Genomic DNA, 19,301 nt, shown 5'->3' on the forward strand with positions numbered 1-19,301 from the left:
ATTCTTGTAATTCATTCGCCTTTAGAAGTCAATATAAATTAGAGCTAACGTGAGTTACTGGTATCTGTTTAATTTAGAGTTCAGTGCTAGGTCCTGGGTCCTTTTCTCTCACAGCTTGTTCTTTAATGAAACTCTCACGGGCTCTGACAGTTTAAGGGATTTTTGGACTTTCTGATTTGTCAGTTTCTCCAATTCTGAATACTGTGGTGGTTAGCTGATGTAAACAATGACAAACAGACATTACTGCTGCTAGAGATTTCTAAAAGCTGTATTAGGGAAACGGAAAAAGAACATTATTACAAAGATCTTCTGGAAAATGGAGGGGAGGGGGGAATACAGTGATAATACACATCCTTTCCATATAGTACACAGATTTCAAGCCACGACCAAAACCAACACTGATGATAAAGCAAACCTTCATTTCTCAGTAACTGAGAAGAGGTGCGCAAATAGATTTAATAGCTTAAGGAATTATGTTTTATTTGCCATGAGTGTATACAGAGGCAGAGGAAACAAGAGAAAGACTACTATAAGCACAATGACAGACTCCTTGTTGAAACAAACAAAACGGACATTGGAAAGGGATGACCCCAATGGAGTTGTTCTTCACCAATTCTATATCTTACTGCAATCACCCACCTGGAAGAAGCAATTGGTCTAATCCCTAAACCAACAGGCTAGTTAATTCTGCATTCCTTAACAGCTACTCACAAATTCCCTCCCAATTTGGTCTTCTGTCCACAAAATTAGCAGCCATGAAGCAAGAGCTGTTCACGCAGGAAAATCATTGGAACAAATGCTAATACCTTCTTCCTGAATATTTTAGATATTGGCCAGATATAAGATTGAAAATAAAAAAGTAGTTGAGGAAATTCTGAGAAGCATACTAACCTGCCACCAGTTTGGATCTTCTCTGTTTACGATCTGAAGAATTTCTCCTTTTGAAAACTTCAATCCTGCTTCTTTGCAAGGTATCAGGTTATCATTGTATGGATTATAATCAAAATGACATTTCACAAATACCTAAAATACACAGCACAATTAAAAATACTACAGATGTATCATTTGTCACTGGAATTTTGATATCTTTTCCAAACCACTGTGATTTTATTGTAATTGACAAATGTAGTTAGTACTTCAACTAAGGAACTTGTCTCTCAAATAAAATTAAATTTTTAGAACATTAATAATTTGGTCTCAGAAAAAGAAAATATGAAATAAACATTAGTAGCACATTAAAATTCAATTTCTATTTTAACTTCTCATTTCAAATCCACAGAGTTTGATTATCATTTTATTCCACCATCCTTAAATTTACCCCCAAATCTTCATACGATTTTCCAACCAACACTGCATAATTTTTATGCAAGTAAGTGCTACTTTCTAATTAACATCCTGAGACAATATATGTAGTTGATTTAAGGCATATATTTCAGATATTTTACGACTGACTGTTTGAAAGGGCCCTGAAACCAAAATTAAATAAAAGTTCATGTTGAAGTCAGACCTCAAATACATTTAGTAACCTTAAAAAAAATTAAAAGCCCAACTTTCATCCCTGGTAATGGTATTTTTTATATCACATAGACTTACACTGGCCAAAACTAGTGTGGAAAATACTTTTCTGGAATCATTTTGCTCTAATTTAAATGATCGGCAGGCATTAAATTAATTGTAAGACAAATACTGAAAAAGTCTTGAAACTATTACCAATTTAAATTTATTCAACTATATAAATCTTATCAATAAAAGTATGTCAGTTACCAGTTAGTTATGATCTACAATATCTACAATATTTTGCTTATTCACTTTAATTTGAATTCTAATTAAGTTAAGCATTTTCAGTATTTGATGGCAAGTTCAGACTAATTCTTAAAACAAACTATTTTCATACATATTTATAGAAATTCAAAATATCTTCTAAAGAATTGACTTAGCATTTAACAAGCAGGAAAGTACATAATTAGTTAAATTAATGTTATTTTTCTATTTGTTTATCATACTTCTATAAATAAAACTACACAAAATATTCAAATAACATAAGTAGATACATTATATTATTAGTGTAGAAAAATGTAATGTGATGGATGCATATTAAAATAATTTAAAAATAATTTGGGAACATCAGACAAAATTTTAGTTATTTACAATTAGATGATTTTGATAGAAAGCATTCAGAATATTTTTGTAACTCTGGAAAGGCCAAATATTAATGCTTAAAAAAGTCAGTAAGCCCCTAATATGTTTCAATATATTATTTTAGATATAACTAAAAAGCCAGCATACAAACAATATTAAGACTGCCTAAAATGTGACAATTGGCTAACTTGACAATGGCATGCAGCTCAATGTTTTGGCAACAGGAAAACCCCAAAATGATTAAGTTTAATCCAGGTAAATTTAGTTTGCTGATCAGACAGAAATAGAGAGTACCAGAGACTGCCATGGAATGACATCATACCTGATGGATGTGTGCTGGATGCCTCTCCATATTGATGCAACTCTAAAAACATATTTTTCATTCAGAAATAAAGCCAGGCTTTAAACTAATAATAAATTAACAAAATATAAACAAACTACTGGCCCATTTTATTATTTAACTCATTTGATAAAGCAATTACTTCCCTAAATAATTGACCATAGGTTATAATATATGAAAATTACAAATGATAAAAGTAAAAAGTGAGAGGTATTTGAAATGAGGCAGAGAAAAAGAATAGGCATGCAAAGTTGTAAAAATACTTGGATACTCCTTACTTCTCAAGAAAGCTGCACTGAATGAATAATAAGAGCATCCTGTCGTCTAACCATGAATATGTCTGTCATTCTTATCTGTGGGACTGAATGTGTTTTGTAACCATAAAGCTCAGACTTTTAGTCCAAATTTCAAATATTCATTCCCCTATTCTCATCAGATTGTTCTGGAAATGTCATTATTTGTGGAACAAAAACCATATTTTTCAAATGTAAAAGATTTCCTAAAGGAACAATTTTTATTTTTTCATTGATCAAATTAATTTTGGAACATTAGTCCCATGCTCAAAAACTCAGATTAAACTGGTTTTACTTAAAAATTTATCTGAAAACTGAATGAACCCATCCTTTCTGTAATGACCTTAAATCATTAGAGATTTGAATAGATTAAGTGTAATTATATTTTAAGTGCATTTAAAAAAAAAGTGTTTCAGTAATAGGCTATAGATGTTAAGTTTTCATTTGTTATTAAGAAGTTACTAAGTACAACCTACTAAACTATTTCAATCTCATATTCTTACCACTAAAAAAAGAACCAAATAACCAACAATTTAAAGTAGATGGAAGAGAGAAAAGGAAGTACAAATGCCTTTTAAACCTGGGAGGAGATATTCAACCTCACTCAGAGTAGAAATACAAATTAAAACTATATTATGATAACATTTTCTTTCTGTCAGATTAGCAGAAATCCAAATATTTGATATTTTTTCGCTGGGACTATGGGCCAATACTCACTTTCCAAACAGGTTGGTGCAAGAACTGGTTCAATCCTCTGGGAGGATAATCTGGCAATAGCTATTAAAATTACAAATGCAAAAACTTTCTGACCTAGCAATCCCCCTCTGGGAAAGTATTCAATAGCAATGTTACTCAGACATATGCAAAATGATTTATATAGATAGAAGACTATTAACTATATAATTACTCCTAATCAGAAAAGATTGGAAGCAACTAATTGTTTAATAATAGGGAACTGGTTAAACAAGTAATGGCAAATCTATGTAATATAACACTATATAGATGTTAAAAAAAGGAGGGAGGGGTATATTTCAAGAGGTAGACTATGTATACCAAAAAGGAAAGATCCACAAGATAACGTGGTGAAATGAAAAAAACAAAGGTTCAGAATGTGTATGCTTGTGTACCCTTTTCATAAAAAAGGAGGTGGAAGGAGAAAAAGAATATACAATTTTCACTTACTTGCCTATGAAGAGAGATGCTGGAAAGATAAACTAATAGTATGATATCTTATGGGGAAGTGAGGACTAGAATGGTAGAGGATTAGGAGGGAGGTTTCAACTGAATATAAATTTATTATTTCTTGAATTTTGAACCATGGGAATGATAAACCTATTGAACAATTAAATGTTTATGGTAATACGAGTAGATAAAATGACTCTCACTTCTGACTAAGATGAAGCAACAAGGATCCTCCAACCTGAAACTAAAACACTGGACAAAATCTACGAAACATTTTTCAAGACACCAGACAAAGTGATTCCTAAAAAGTGGAAACAAACACGATGAGCTACACAATTGCTCCAGCTAACTGTACAGAGAAAGTTTCCAGGTTCCAACTTGGGAAGGGAGAATCTGGGTGGAGTCTAGTGGTTTCCAAGTTGAAAAGATGAGCTGGGAGACCAGTGAGATCAAGGTGGCTACAGCGCACAGAACAGAGTATCAGTGAGGAGAGGGATGCACAGAGAAAGGGCTTGAGAATTGCAGAGGATTCACTCTGGTCTTCAGCTAAGTACTGATCAATACATGTGTTATAAAGACACTATCCAAGGCTAAGTAAAAAAACAGCGTTATAGGGAATGGTATCAGGAGGTCATACAGGGTCAGTAAGAGTCTGTTTTCACCAGGATGAGTGGAAAAACCTTGTAATTCATGAGGCATTGAGTATTCAGAAGGGTTATACCGTACACTTAATCCTGCTCTCGTTGCACCTAATAAAGTCTAAAAATCAAGATCTGAAAGGATCAAACTGCTCCCAAGTAACATAAGTATACTAGAGCAAAGCTTAAGAATATTTCTAAGAATACAAAAATATCCAGTACTCAACAAAGTAAAATTCATGATGTCTGGCTTCCTATCAAAAATGACCAGGCATGCAAATAAGCAGGAAAATAACCTAAAACGTGGAGAAAAATCAATCAAGAGTGATCCAGAAATGACAGATATGATGGAATTAGTAGATAAGAACACTAGTTATTTTTAACTTTACATATTGTATTCATATGTTCAAGAAGCTAGAAAAAAGGATTCTACATGTTAGGTAGAAACACAGCAGATATAAAAGACTCAATTCAAATTTCTAGAAATAAAACCCAAAATGTCTGAGATGAACAGTACAAAAGATGTCATTAACAGCAGATGAGACACTGCAGAAGAAAAGATTAGTAAATTTGAAGACATAGCAACAGACACTATACAACATGAAAAACTGGGCGAAAACAAGACTGAAATAAATGAATAGCATATCAGTGAGCTATGGGAAAACTTCAAGGATTCTAATATACTTGTAACTGGTGTCACCAAAGGACAGGAGAAACAGAGGAATAGAAAAGAATATATATTTGAAGAAATAACAGTGAAAAATTTTCCAAATTTAATGAAGGAAATAGTCTATAACAAATGGAACTGGAACAACTGGATATTTACATGCAAAAAACCTCTTTGATCCATACCTTACACCCTATACAAAAACTCATGAAGTAAATAGATCATAGAGCCAGATGCAAAGCATAAAACTATAAAACTTTTAGGAGAAAATCTTTATGACTTTAGGTTATACAAAGATTTTTTTTACACACAACAAAAGCATGATTCATAAAAAAATAGATAAACTGGACATCATCAAAATTAAGAACTTCTGCTCTTTGTATTCCACTGTTATGAGAATGAAAAGACAAGCCTTTTCAGTGGGCTTGTCTTTGATTAAGATTTAATTGTTAATCTTAATTCTGATAAAGTATTTGTATCCAGAAGACATAAAGAACTCTCAAAACTAAACAGTAAGAAAACAAACAACTCAATAAAAAAATGGATAAAATATTTGCACATATCCTGTAGACATAAACATGGCAAATAAGCACATGAAAAGATGCTCAATATTAGTCATTAAGAAAATGCAAATTATTATATATATTTGCATATATATACATATATAGTCACAGTATGTAAAGTACAGCATAGGGAATAAGTCAATGGTACTGTAATAGCTACGTATGGTATCAGATGGGTAGTAGACTGGGCGGGGTATTATCACTTGGTAAATGTCTAATCATTATGCTGTGTTGTACACCTGAGACTAATAAAAAAGAAACGAAAATGCAAATTAAAATCATAATGAGATACCACTACACACCTATTAGAATGGCTAAAATGATAAAGACTGACCATACCAAATGTTGGTCAAGATGTGCAGTAATTGCAACTCTCATATAACGCTGGTGGGTACATAAACTGACACAACTACTTTTGAAAATAGTTTGGCCATTTCTTTAAAGGTACAGCATATACCTACCATATGACCCAGTACTTTAATTCCTAGATATTTACCTAAGGAACTTAACATGTAAATTCCACAGCATCCTTAATTATCTAAAACTGGAAACAACAAAAATGTTTTCAGCCAGTTAATTAATGGATAAACAAACTGTGGTATACATGCAGCCATGCAATTAAATACTACTTGTCAATAAAATGAAACAGTTACTGATACACATAAAATCATGGATGAATCCCCAAATAAAATAATTATGCTGAGTGAAAGAAGCCAGATTAAAAAAAAAAAAAAAAAGCAAAACCAAAGGAAGGATTCATGTTGTATGATTCCATTTATATAAAAACATGGAAAATGTAAACTAATCTATAGTGACAGAAAGCAGAACAGTACTTGCCCAAAACAAGTGGGTGGGGGGAAAAGGGAGCAGGACGGAAGAATATACAAATGGACACAAGGAAACTTCTGGGGATGATAGATATGTTCATTGTCTTGATTGTGTGGATGGTTTCATGGGTACATATATATGTCCACATGTATCAAATTGTGCATTATATATATATGCTATTACATAAACTTTACCTCAAAGATATTTTTAGAAAGGTAAAAACAGTAGAAGTAATAGAAAATAAAATAATACAGGAATATGCTGTGCTTACACAAATAATAATCATGAGAAAAGAAATCAAATAATGAAATGGCTGGAGAACAACTCCCGAGTGATCCTTATGTTAAATCAGAAGGTGGCTGATAATTTGGGGATGTGTTGGCTGAACATGGTACAAGTGTTTACACATCCTCCGTCTCAAACCATAGTTTCAGGTCCATTTGAGACACACATCAGAGTGAATGACAAAGTAGTGAATACAGTGGTCCAAACTGCTAAGACGTTCTCTATGACAACAGGGCAGGATAATCAGAGCAGGATACTATTCTTCTAAAGATTTTCTTTTTTTTCTTCGTTTCAGGTGTACAAAGCAATGTAGTAGACGTTTATCATTTATACCTCTCACCAAGTGATAACCCCTCTCCCCCAATCTACTACCCCTCTGCATCGCATACAGCTGTTACATTTCCACTGTCTCTATTCCTAATGCTGTACTCCGCTTCTTGTGACTGTGTGTGTGTGTGTGTGTGTGTGTGTGTGTGTGTGTGTGTGTATATATGTGTATATATATATATATGTACATATATATATATATATATTAAATCACAGTTGACATTCATTATTTTTCAGCTTCAGGTGTACAGTGCAGTGATCAGGTATCTACACAATCCCTGGTCTCCCTAATAAGACAAGTGTCTAAAAAAATAAATAAATAAAATAAAGATTTTCAAGTGTTTGAACTTGGCCCGTTAGTTACATGCAGAGACAGAGAGACAGAAACAGACACACAAACACACACACACACAGTTTGAGATCATCAAGGAAACCAGAATACGTTTGTTAGAAAAGCTTTGAGGAGCAATTCACATTCCTCTCTGGTAAATATCCATCTGTGGGCCACAAATTTAAGCTTCTGTCAGTCAAAAAAAAAAAAAAAAACTACTAACCTAGATTGCTCAGAATTATACTAATAATAATCCTTAATTTACATTACAATGAAATCTGGTCCATGGTAGGCCTGTATTTATTTGTTTATTTCATTAGTTTTAATACGATAATGAGCTTGCCACCTGAAACAGACGCTAGAGACCTACATGCTATATTCCATTCCATCACTCTGGCTTTCCCAACCACAGTAACCCTCACCCCGAATCTTGTTCACAAAATCCTTGCTTTCCTTTTGTACAGTTTTATTGCATCCACAGGTATTCTTTACAAGTACATATTTAGGGCCGGCCCGGTGGCTCAGTTGGAGCGCGGTGTTCCTAACGCCGAGGTCGCCAGTTTGATTCCCACATGGGCCAGTGAGCTGCTCCCTGTGCTACACAACTAGACTGAGAAACAACAGCTTGAACCAGAGTGGGGGGTGAGGTGGAAGAAGGGGGAAAAATAAAAGTATATTTTTAGTTATTTTAAACTTAAAAATAGTATCATGCTATACGAGCATGCATGTATTCTTTTGGGATTTACATACTTGTTAATGTTTCCAGTCGTGTGTGTACACACACACACACAGACACACACACACACACACACACAATTGCTCTAGGAAATTACTGTCTTGATATATGTGAACATGCAACTCTGGTAATGCTAAATTTCCCCCTTAATGTGGTTATACCATTTTACTCTGCCACTGGCAACATAGGAGAGATACTGTGCATTCACATCTGCATTTTTTGCCAACTGAATGTTATAAAATGGCATCTCACATTGTGACTTTTAATCTCTCTTCAGGTTTACTGACCGTGGACCGTGCATCTCCTTTCACTTGATTTGTGTATGTAGACTGAAACAAACACAACTTCATATATTATCCCTATGAGCAACCAAGTTCATTAATTGAATAGTCTCTCCTTCTCTTACTTAAAGACATATTATCTCTGTCATATAAAAGTAATATAAACTTGTAGGTCTCATTCTGAACTCTCGATTCCATTGACCATTTCTGTCTTTTCCTTTGCCAATATTGTAATATCTTAATTCCTACACCTTAACAATAAGCCCCTATTTCTGCTTTTCTGACCCAGAAGTGCCTTGGCTATTCATCTTATCAAATACAATGAAAAACCCTATTGGAATTTTTATTGGCATTTCATTGAATCTGTAAGTCAATTTGAGGAAAATTGACATCTTCACAATACTGTCTTTCTGTTCATGAACATGATCTATATCTGTTTATTCAGATTTCCATCATAATTTTTTTGTGTGTAGCAGTCTTGAATATTTTTGTTAGATTTATTCCTGGACATAAATGTGACATTCTCTGACTCTACTGTAAATGATGCCTGTCTCTCTTATATTTCTAGACGCTTGCTCATGACATACAGAAATGCAACTGACTTTTGTATGTTAATCTTGTTTTCAAGTACCTTGCTAAACTCTATTATTTCTAATAATTTATAGTTTTGCAGGGTTTCTATGTAAAAAAATCCTATTATTTGAAAATGGTGTTTAATTTTCTCCTTTCCAAACCTTTTGCTTCTATATTTTTGTCTTTTTGTGCTTATGGAACTTTCAATAAAATATCAGATGGAAGTGATGCTGGTGAACATTGTTCTCTAATTCTTAATTTTTCTTTAACTAGGCGAAGACTATTAATCGTTGTTTTAAACTTTAGTTCTGGCTTCTTTGGCTTAATTAACTACAAACAAATAATTGTGGATAAATAATAATTTAAAAAGCAGCAGTATCCAAGGGCCTCAGAATGGCATTACATCCTAAACAAAAATTTTTAAACCAGTCAATATTCTTGACGTTTTATTATTTTTAAAAAAGAAGTTCAATTCCACTTGCCTCATTGTTGGAAGCCTCATCAAAATTCTGAAGTTATCACCCTCTTTCCCAATAGCAAGTGGTGCTTTTCCATCCAGCTTCTGCCAGTTGAGCTTGTTGACACCAAGGTGGCCTAAGATGCTGGGTGGCATTTCTGTCAGCTGTTTTGTCTCAGCATGGCTGGTAATGGGGAAAACATTTGCTGCCAGAGACGTGTGAGCTTTAGTGATGTTAAAGTGGGTCACCATCCTCTGGTCTTCAAACATACTTAGCTTTTTAATACCGGAGATACTGTTTATTCCTAGTTTCTTTGAGGATAATTAAAGATTCTTGTATCATCTATTATAACAGATAATTGTTGTACCATCTGTTACTCTATATATCGTCTCAGGGCAGTTCCTTTTTACCAGTCACAATCATGCCTGAAATTTGGCAAGTTTCTCTTGGCACTCACGTCGTCTCGGGCAGACGAGCGGAGGAGTCCAGTTCCTGATTTTAAAGAGAATGCTTCCAACACTCGATTATTCAGAATGTTTATTCTTTTTTTCTTTTTAAGTGCAATTAAGAAGGTTCTTTCCTATTCCTAACGTACTAATCTTTTTAAAAGAGTCATGAACAGGTATTGAATTTTATCAAATTTTCTATTGAGGTGTTTCTCTTTTAATCTGTTAATGTGCTTGGTTATATACGAGGTATATGGATTTTTCTAATATGAAACCATCCTATTATACATGGGATAAATCCAATTGGACATGTTGTGTTATCATTTTTATACATCATTACATTTCATTTGCTAATATTTCATTGAGAAATTCTACATGTATATCCTTGAGTGAAATGGAACTTTAATTTCTTTTCTTACATTTTTGGCACCTGGGTCATACTGGTCTCAAAGAATAAGTTAAAAAGAATTCCTACCATTTTGGCCTTCATGAATAAGTGGAACCGAACCTATATGTAAGTTGAAGAACTTCAGAATTAACTACAACTTAAGTCACCCTGGTCTTCAGATTTAAATATGTAAATCTTTAGGCTTCGTGAAAGATTTAGGATTTTTAGTAAGCATCTCAAATGATACTGATCGAGCGATGTACTTGACTGACCATGCTTTGAAAAACACCACCCTGAGGAGGGTGAGCTCCTGGCTTCCACCTGCTCTCACAGCAACCCAGAGGAAGAGCTCAGGCAAGCCCAGCAGGAAGGACTACATGGTGGAGCTTCAGTGAAAGACCTGCAGAGGGTAAATGCCCTTGCTCCTTCCCCCTTGTGTCTCTCAGTAAGACGACCAGGCTGCCCAGGACAGTCCTTATTTATGCCTATTATTCCAGCATAATGTGTAATTGCTCCCCCTTTCCATTAAAAAAATGTCCCAATATGGGTATGTTTTAGCTCTCCTGTTGGAAGCCTTCATGTTACAGACTATTTCCTTTTTTATGGTAGGACAGGCCTGTGACTGCCTTAGGCTTGGATGACCTCTCCTTCCCCATTTCAATACCCTCTCCCAGTTCTAAAGGCTAAATAAAAACCAGAGTTTGAGAAGGCATGAGATGGGAAAAATTTATGCCTAAAATAGGGCTAAAATCCTTGCACTTCACGTCATTCCCACAAGTTCACCAGGTGCAGAATCTACAAAGGAATTTGGGCCAAAGACCACTATTAACATTATAAAAACATTATTTTCCTGTACAAGTCCATTACAGCCAAGGTGAGCTGTAAGAATTCTAAGTTTGGAACATGGAGGGTGGCGGGGAGTGGGGAATGGATCTCCTGTCTTGCCTAACATACAATTTTAAAAAACAGAGAAAGACAAATACCATATGATTTCACTAATATGTGAAATCTAAAAACAAAATAAACAAAAAAACAAAACAAAAACAAACTCATAGATACAGAGAACAAACTGATGGCTGCCAGATGGGAGTGGGATTGGCGGGATGGGTGGAAAAGGTGAAGGAATTAAGTAAACATTGGCAGTTATAAAAATAGTCATGGGGATGTAAATAAAGTACAGCATAGGGAATATAGTCAATAACACTGTGATAACTATGTGTGGTGTCAGATGGGTACTAGACTTATAGGGGTGATTACTTCTTAAGTTATATAAAGTCTAACCACTATGTTGTACCTGAAACTAACATAATATTGTATGTCAACTATAATTAAAAAATACTGAAAAAAAAATCTTAGGTTCTACTTTTCTGATCTATTCAAGTCCAAATGGAAATGTACCAATCGAGGAGTAAAGGCAGTCTGAAATATACTGGCGATATGAACTGTCTATTTTCTAGTACCATTTCTTTCATGATTCTTTTCCTTGAAGACGAGGTCTCTATCTTCATTTCAACCAAAGTTCATTACAAGCCTATGTTTTATTCAGAAGTCCAGTTTACATACTAAAATCTGTATCCATCCTCCAATAAGCAATATAAAACAGGTATTCAAGATATATTATTTCAAAGAAGTACATGGAAATATAAAAGCTAGGCTTTAAAATTTTCATATTAACAATATAAAAATAAAATACACTAGCAGTATCTTAAGTAAAAAACTTACAATTTCACTCACACATGAAATAATAAATTTGTAGAATAAACCTGAACAATTAAAGGCATCTAATACATTGGGAGATATTTCCAATTTCTACATTATCTAGTCTTGAAAACTCTCTCCTCAGTTCCAACACTCCCACCATAATTGTCAATTGTTTCTTTGCAATTATTTTATCACTTTTCTTTCTTTGCGATTCTATCACATTCCACTACCTCACAATACCTGACACGGCCACCATCACCACAATAGCGGCAGCTATTTGTTAAGCACTCACTATGTGCCAGGTGCTTCTATGAGAGCTTTACATGAATTAACTCATTTAATCCTCAAAACAGTCTTCTGAGAAAAGAAACATTATCCCTAACTATATGTGTGAGAAAATGAAGCAGAGAAGAGAAGCTCCTAAGTGGCAACACTTAGGTATTTGAACCCAAGCAACCATCATAACCTATCATTAGAGGCTTTCACAAATCACCTTACACCTTCAAACACCTGCTGCCTGGTGACACAATCACATCTCTCGTTTCTGAAATTCACTCAACATAATGAGGCTCAATGATCATTGTCATTAAAACATTCCCCTGCTCAATAATCGATTTCACCTAAAACTTAGTTTAAAACTACAGATCGAATGTATACACACCAGGTGTTCAAGACTCTCTTCAGTCTGGACCCACCCTCTTTCTGGCCCCATTCTCTAGCCCATCACATGAACACTAAAGCTACAGGTGACTGGACTACATTCTTATTATGTTCCCCAGGACTTGGAATATAATATGTATCAAAATGCTAGATGAATGACTAAAAGGCTGTATATGGTTTTTCTGATACCCAGCTGTAGGTTACTGAAATAGCAGGGTTCATGCTGTTCACAAAGAGATTTCTTCGCTAATTCCTCTATATAGTAAGATAATGTTAATTGTTTAAAAATTCAAAATTTCACTCAAGACAAAATAAGGCAATTCAGAACAATTAAATTGAACTTTTTTTCTCTTTTCTTTAGCAAAACAGTAGCAACTGGTGGTTATATCCAACAGTGTGACTAAAGAAATAAAGCGCTCTTAATATTACCAAGAATTTTATTACTCACCTGTTGTGGAGTAATGGTGTCTCTATAGCTTGGTAAAATTTTTAGGGTGACACTTCCACTAATATTTTTCAGTAATTCTTGTAATTCCTTTGGATTGTTTCCAACCTCATGGCCATTGACTTCTTTAATGATATCTCCCACATGAAGCAGACCTTGTCGATCTATCATGCCTCCATGAAGGATTCGGGCTATTACCAGATCATTATTTTCAACCCTAAATGTTACACCCTAAAGGAAAAAAGGACCAGCATTGTCACTGATTTCGGATTTTTAGGAAAAAAATCTTAAATACTCATGAACATGCATATATTATAACAAAGTAAATCTAAAAGCAGGTGAGTGAATCGTTCCTAGTTTCCCCATGTTCTCTCCTGTTTCAATACGCTACTCTCATTAAACCATGTGCAACAGTGACAACACAGACCACCCCTTAACCTTACAAATGAAACATGGATTAGGCTGCATTCCACAGGATAAAAGGAAGCTCAAAGGAATAAGAAAAGAGTTGTGCATTCTGATGGCCTGTTCCTGGCTTTTTTTTTTCCCATTTCACTGTTCTTCTAGTCAGGACCCAGAAATAATTTTAGCAGGAAACTGTGAACTTCACTACTTGAAGAGCCCTACCATGTCTTCACTTTTTAATAACAACTTTCCTCTGTGTTGTGATACTGTCATTAGACAGCTTCCTGAGTTCATTCCTTCAAAGGGTATAGGGAAAAAATGAAGCACTTATCTTCTGAAATTTTTGCTACCCATTGGCAAACTTCTTCTGGCCTCTATTTCAGTTTAACTTTTTATGTGGGTTTAATTCTGTATGCTAAATAAAGTTGAGAGTGCATCAGCTTTGTGTTTTATTCATAGACCAAAAAAGGCTGATAAAACAAACACAAATAAAGTTTTCAATGATACAAATTATGAAACAGAAGGAAATAAGAGCAGTGACTGAGCCACAAGTATGTCAGATTTCAGATTTAGGAAGGCAGCGATTTATCTACTCACCAATGGTTCCCCAGCTCTTTTGTGAATACCAAGAATACGAATGGCATCCACTGGTAATAACTGATTATTAACAGAATTATTCATTTCCGGGCTTGAAGGAGGTGAATCATAACACTTCGATGCCACAATATCATGGGCCTCCAGGAGTGACTGCAAAGATTCAAGACAGCCATTAGCTATGATGGAATAAGGTATTAAAGATAACTAGTGTTCATTATCCCAGTGGAGTACTAAAAATTTCCAAGGCACGCATTAAATCCACAAATATGAGTTAAGTCAAATGCATATAGAATCTTTTTAAAAAATAATATATTTTTAATTATCAAACAATACCCTATTCCTTGTTTAAAAAGATCTGAAGAGCTTGATAGCGTTTTATGACTTTTTTTTAAAGTGGCATGTTCAGTGGAAACTGAACCTAGATTTCCAAGTGTGGTGCAATGGAGGCACTGGATTTCATTCCCACCAGTGTCATCACATCATCATCATTCAGTACTTACAACCCAATCCTATTAATTATGTTAATTATACCACATCATTTTCACATGTACAAAATGTCTGTTAAAAAAATGTCCAACAGAAAATGAAAATGTATCAGCATCTTATGTAATGATAGGAAATTTTGTATTACCAATAAAGGTTGTAGTCTCTAAAATATACATTTTTAGGGGGGAAAAAAGAGCCAGTAATGGTCCTGAATATAATTTACTTTTACCTTCTACATATACTATACATGCATGTGTTACACACATCAGCATCATCACCATCATGCTATCATCAGAGATGACTTCGATCTAGGTTTCTAGGAATTTCTTTTTTGTATATTTATTTTTATTTTTCATTTATACTGCAGTGGGGCACACTCAACATAAAGCTAACTTTAAAAAATTTGAGTGAATGGAATGCAACTTTAAAGACAATAATTCAAAACAGAAAGAAGGAAGAAAATGTCAGGAGGCTCAGAATAGAAATAAACAGCATTTGGACTTAACTGGTAATTTTTGGTCATTTCACAAAAATATGTGTAAGAAACTAAGGAAAAATTTCACAAAGCCATGTGTAAGGATTATGCCTATAAATGCTGCAAGTCACTCAACTCTCTAACCTGGGCTGCTTAGTTCCACCCTGTACTCCTCCTAGGGAGTATTATCTACTCCTGTGACTTGAACCACTATCTAAACATTGATAAATCCCAATTTGTATCTTTGGTCCAGAACTCTCCTGAGCTTCAGATTCATAAACTAAAAATCTGCCTACAACTGAACAAAATGATGGTAATTTGAAAATAAAAAGTTGATTGCAGAAGATTGAAACATAATGAATTAACTAAAAATCCGTAAGTCCATAGTGCTACTGAAAAAAACAAAGGACTGAAAAAACATTTTTGTTACTATTTAGGATTGCTACATTAAACAATTCTTTACTTTGAAAATTAGTAAAGGGAAGAATCAAGCATTTCCCTGACTTTTCAGTAGGAAATGCATTATAGTGTAACTAGAATAAATAGTCCACTTGATAAGGAAAAGCTCTATTTTATATAGGAACACCAGCTAACAAATGTAGAATGAGAGAGTTTGAAAATTGTCATTTTGCAACCTCTAATGAAAATAGTGATTCAGAGATTATTAGTGTGTGCTTGTTGGTACATAAATGGTTGAAAGGAAACAGCATTTGTATAATGCTGGGATAATAACACACTAGATTACTCCCTAGTGGAGAGGCTTTCAAAGGAAGGGTTAAACTGTCATTACCCTTAATCAAGGGACCAATCTCAGCATCAATAGTGGTGGGTCATCTGGGTATTATACATATTGCATCACATCACTTAAGATACATGCCAAATGATTAACTTGAGTCATCAACCTTTTAGATAGAACTTCTGTTTACAGGAAATAGAAGGGATAACTAAACAACACAGCAAGGAAGCAAAATGACACATCCAGGGATTGGGACATTCTGCAGGACAACAGCCTGGTCTCTTCAAAAGGTCAACATCATAATCAAGGGAGAGGGATGGTCCGACCAGATGCTACACATAAACCTAAGTTGGAAACTAGTATGTACAAACCAGCTATAAAGACTATTTTGGCATCAAGTAAAGACATTTGAATATAGTATGTGTACTACATGAGATGGCGGTCCAAAGAAATGGAAAAGTGGAAATCAATGATTGACAAAAAGGCTACCTTACAAAAATAGCTTGTAGAAAGTGATGTCAATCAGTAAAGGAAAAAACTATGTACAATTAATGCATAGAAAAAAATGGAGGAATATGTACTAAGATAGTACAGTAGTAATTTGGGTAGTAAGAATGCGATGTCTTAATTTTTGTACTTTTGCTTGCTTATATTTTCTAGTTTTATGTGTTTATATATTTATGCATTTATTAAATCTTATACATTTATTTAAAGAAATATATAGCATGTCTGAAAGCTCTACCCAGATGCTTCCGAAGTATCACAAACTTAACATGGTCAGTTTCCTAAATATTAACACGTCCAAAACAGTTGCTCCTAGAGTGTTCCGTATCTCAGTGGATGCCACCAATTGTGTCTCAGACAACCTACCCTTAATGAACTTCCCACATCTCTCTCTTCTGTAATTGTCACATGTAACCAATCACCAAGTCCCGTTGATTTACGGCTTAAAACTTGAAAATCCTCACATTTTTACACTGCCATCACAATTTCTTGCCTTAGTACTTAATAATATCGCTCTACAATCTGACCTCTCCCTGTTTAATACCTCCTCTCATCCCTGCCTAAGGTTTCCCATTGTCCTCAGGATAAAGTCCGAATACCTTAGTGTGTCTTTTAAGGCCTCAAGCAACTGACCCCTGCATAAAAGATGGCTCTGGTACGTGTCCATATTTTTGTACCTAAGATACTGATTTATGTAGGAACCATCTCATTATAAATCTTCATATTTTACTGTAACATTGTTGGAGTCACGGAAAGTCTTTGAGAAAAAGCAAACAGGTGTTGCCATTTGATTTTCAACACTAAGATTTGTAGTGGAAAGCAGGTGACACTTTCTTCTTCTATGCTAGGACAATTTATTAAATATCCCATTCTTTCGCCACTAAAATATAATATCTCTAGCATAAATCAAGTTGCCATATGTGTGTGGATGTATTTCTGGGGTTTCTATTCTGATTAATTAACCTATTTTTCTAATACTGACCCCAAAACCACAGTGTCTTAATTACAGATTTATAAGAAATCTCCCCTACCCTTTCTTTTCTGAAACTGATTCTTCTTTGTTAAAATGATTAACTCTTCACTGATAATAGACCAATGCTTAAACTGCACTTATTTTTGGTACTTATCTGAAGTTTATTACGTAATAGTTTCCATCCTTACACTGCTTTCTTTTGTTCCAAGATCATCAACTGCGCCCAAACCTTAGAAGCACCACTGAAGATGTGTATAACTGATCATAAGGAGGCCAGGAGACTGGTAGTAAGGAAGAAAAACTCACCATCATGGGAATAAAAACATCTCTAGCATGTGGTCTGATGGTGAATCAGGGTATTTTTTTGTTTTGTTTTTTAATTACACAAAGAAAAAACCCATTTTCATGTATTTCTGTGAAAGATATCGTACATTTATATAGTATGTGTTACGTGTGCCTGCTTATATACCCTCAGTATGCCAGGATATTAAACTACCCAAGTTGGAATTCCCATATTTACAAAATACGGCCCTGAATAATCTTGCAAAGTATCACCCTACGCTGGAACATTACTACTTTGGGAACACAGAGGACTTGGAGGGAAGAGTGATAGAGGAAGCTTACCTGGAAGTGAGGCTCTTTGAGGATTCCAACCAGTTCTGCCACATTTTCATCCACAGGTACTAGAGGAGCGATATCTTCAAGAATTTCATTGACTAATTCCAAGTTATTGTCGCTGACAGCTTCTAGTTTTGAATCTTCTAGCCTCTCATGAGCCTGTAAAAGCAACAGTATGTTAAAGTAAGAACACATTATTTTGCTTCAGACTGTGGGTTTTTTTCTTGATTTGTTTATTTTTCATAAAGAAAGTTCAAAAAGATATTATTACTTGGAGGTTTGATTCATTGAAACCAATTACTACTTCAATCAGAGGCAGTATTATAGTTTTTTCAGTTATTGTTATTATGCAGTATTAATTAATCTTGGCCCTTCTTCCTATCCTAAAAGTCATGGAAAAGTCATTTTTAAAACTAAACCATGAAAAAACTAAACCATGAAAAAACTAAATAGTCCGGATGACAATTTAAAATTGTCATATTTCCTACACAACAGAACTTCCTAATGACCCTTTAGTCTAGGCTCAAACTCTAGATAGACTGTTCATGCTTTATTAAAGTAAATCCAATAAAAATAAAGAATAGGAACATAATCGTTATACAGATTATCATTCAAAAAATAATAAAAAATCATTTTGGGAACCACTGAATCCTAAAGCTACCATTTTCCAATTGGGAAAAAATCAGTTCAGGGAAGGCTGCTCTTGAACTGGACCCTGAAGGACCATAGGATTTCATGTCTCTATATCTTAAGCTGTTTTTCAAAAAAACTCAACAGTTTTTTCCCCACAGAAAATAGACCATGAATTACACTGTCACAGAAAAGATGTAGTCCTAATTATCCTTTAATAGTGAGAGGAAAGCAGAGGTTTAATTTCAAACTGAGAATGAATACTAGTCAGTCTTCATCTTTTAGTGTTCTTTGTTTTTCTGATAAATGGTTGCTGTCTGATTTTGAAGACAGGCAAAGCATAATTATTAAGATTTAATTTATAAATGAAACCATGTAAAATGACAAGTCTTATGCTAAATATTTTAAGATTCATTTCTGCATGTGATGAAGAAAAATCCAAATTTCAAGCGGCAACAGTATCAATTAAATTTTATCTGATACCTATAATACTTTAGATGTTATTTCTATAATAGAGAGTGAATCCTTCAGAGTCTGAATACACATTCTAATTTTTAAAATGCAGTATTTTCATTCAAATGTATTTTTTTCAGGTG

The 19,301-nt window shown here is 34.2% G+C and overlaps 1 protein-coding gene across 8 annotated transcripts in view; it reads right to left on the bottom strand.

Moving 5' to 3' along the window:
* Nucleotides 1-19,301, bottom strand: part of PALS2 (protein associated with LIN7 2, MAGUK p55 family member) — a 126,664-nt gene that overhangs the window by 29,086 nt on the left and 78,277 nt on the right. For 7 of the 8 annotated variants that reach the window (XM_074340868.2, XM_074340870.2, XM_074340869.2 and 4 more), the window contains 5 exons: nucleotides 18,082-18,234; nucleotides 14,284-14,433; nucleotides 13,285-13,512; nucleotides 2,462-2,503; nucleotides 892-1,023 (listed from right to left, as the gene is read on the bottom strand). In XM_074340868.2, coding sequence (XP_074196969.1) covers nucleotides 892-1,023; nucleotides 2,462-2,503; nucleotides 13,285-13,512; nucleotides 14,284-14,433; nucleotides 18,082-18,234 — 705 coding nt within the window. The remainder of the gene's footprint in view (nucleotides 1-891; nucleotides 1,024-2,461; nucleotides 2,504-13,284; nucleotides 13,513-14,283; nucleotides 14,434-18,081; nucleotides 18,235-19,301) is intronic. The other variant, XM_074340874.2, reaches the window with a different exon arrangement.

The sequence above is a fragment of the Rhinolophus sinicus genome, chromosome 4 (genome assembly GCF_057876585.1).
Source record: "Rhinolophus sinicus isolate RSI-liver-muscle chromosome 4, RSI-T2T, whole genome shotgun sequence".
Classification (NCBI taxonomy): Eukaryota; Metazoa; Chordata; class Mammalia; order Chiroptera; family Rhinolophidae; genus Rhinolophus; species Rhinolophus sinicus.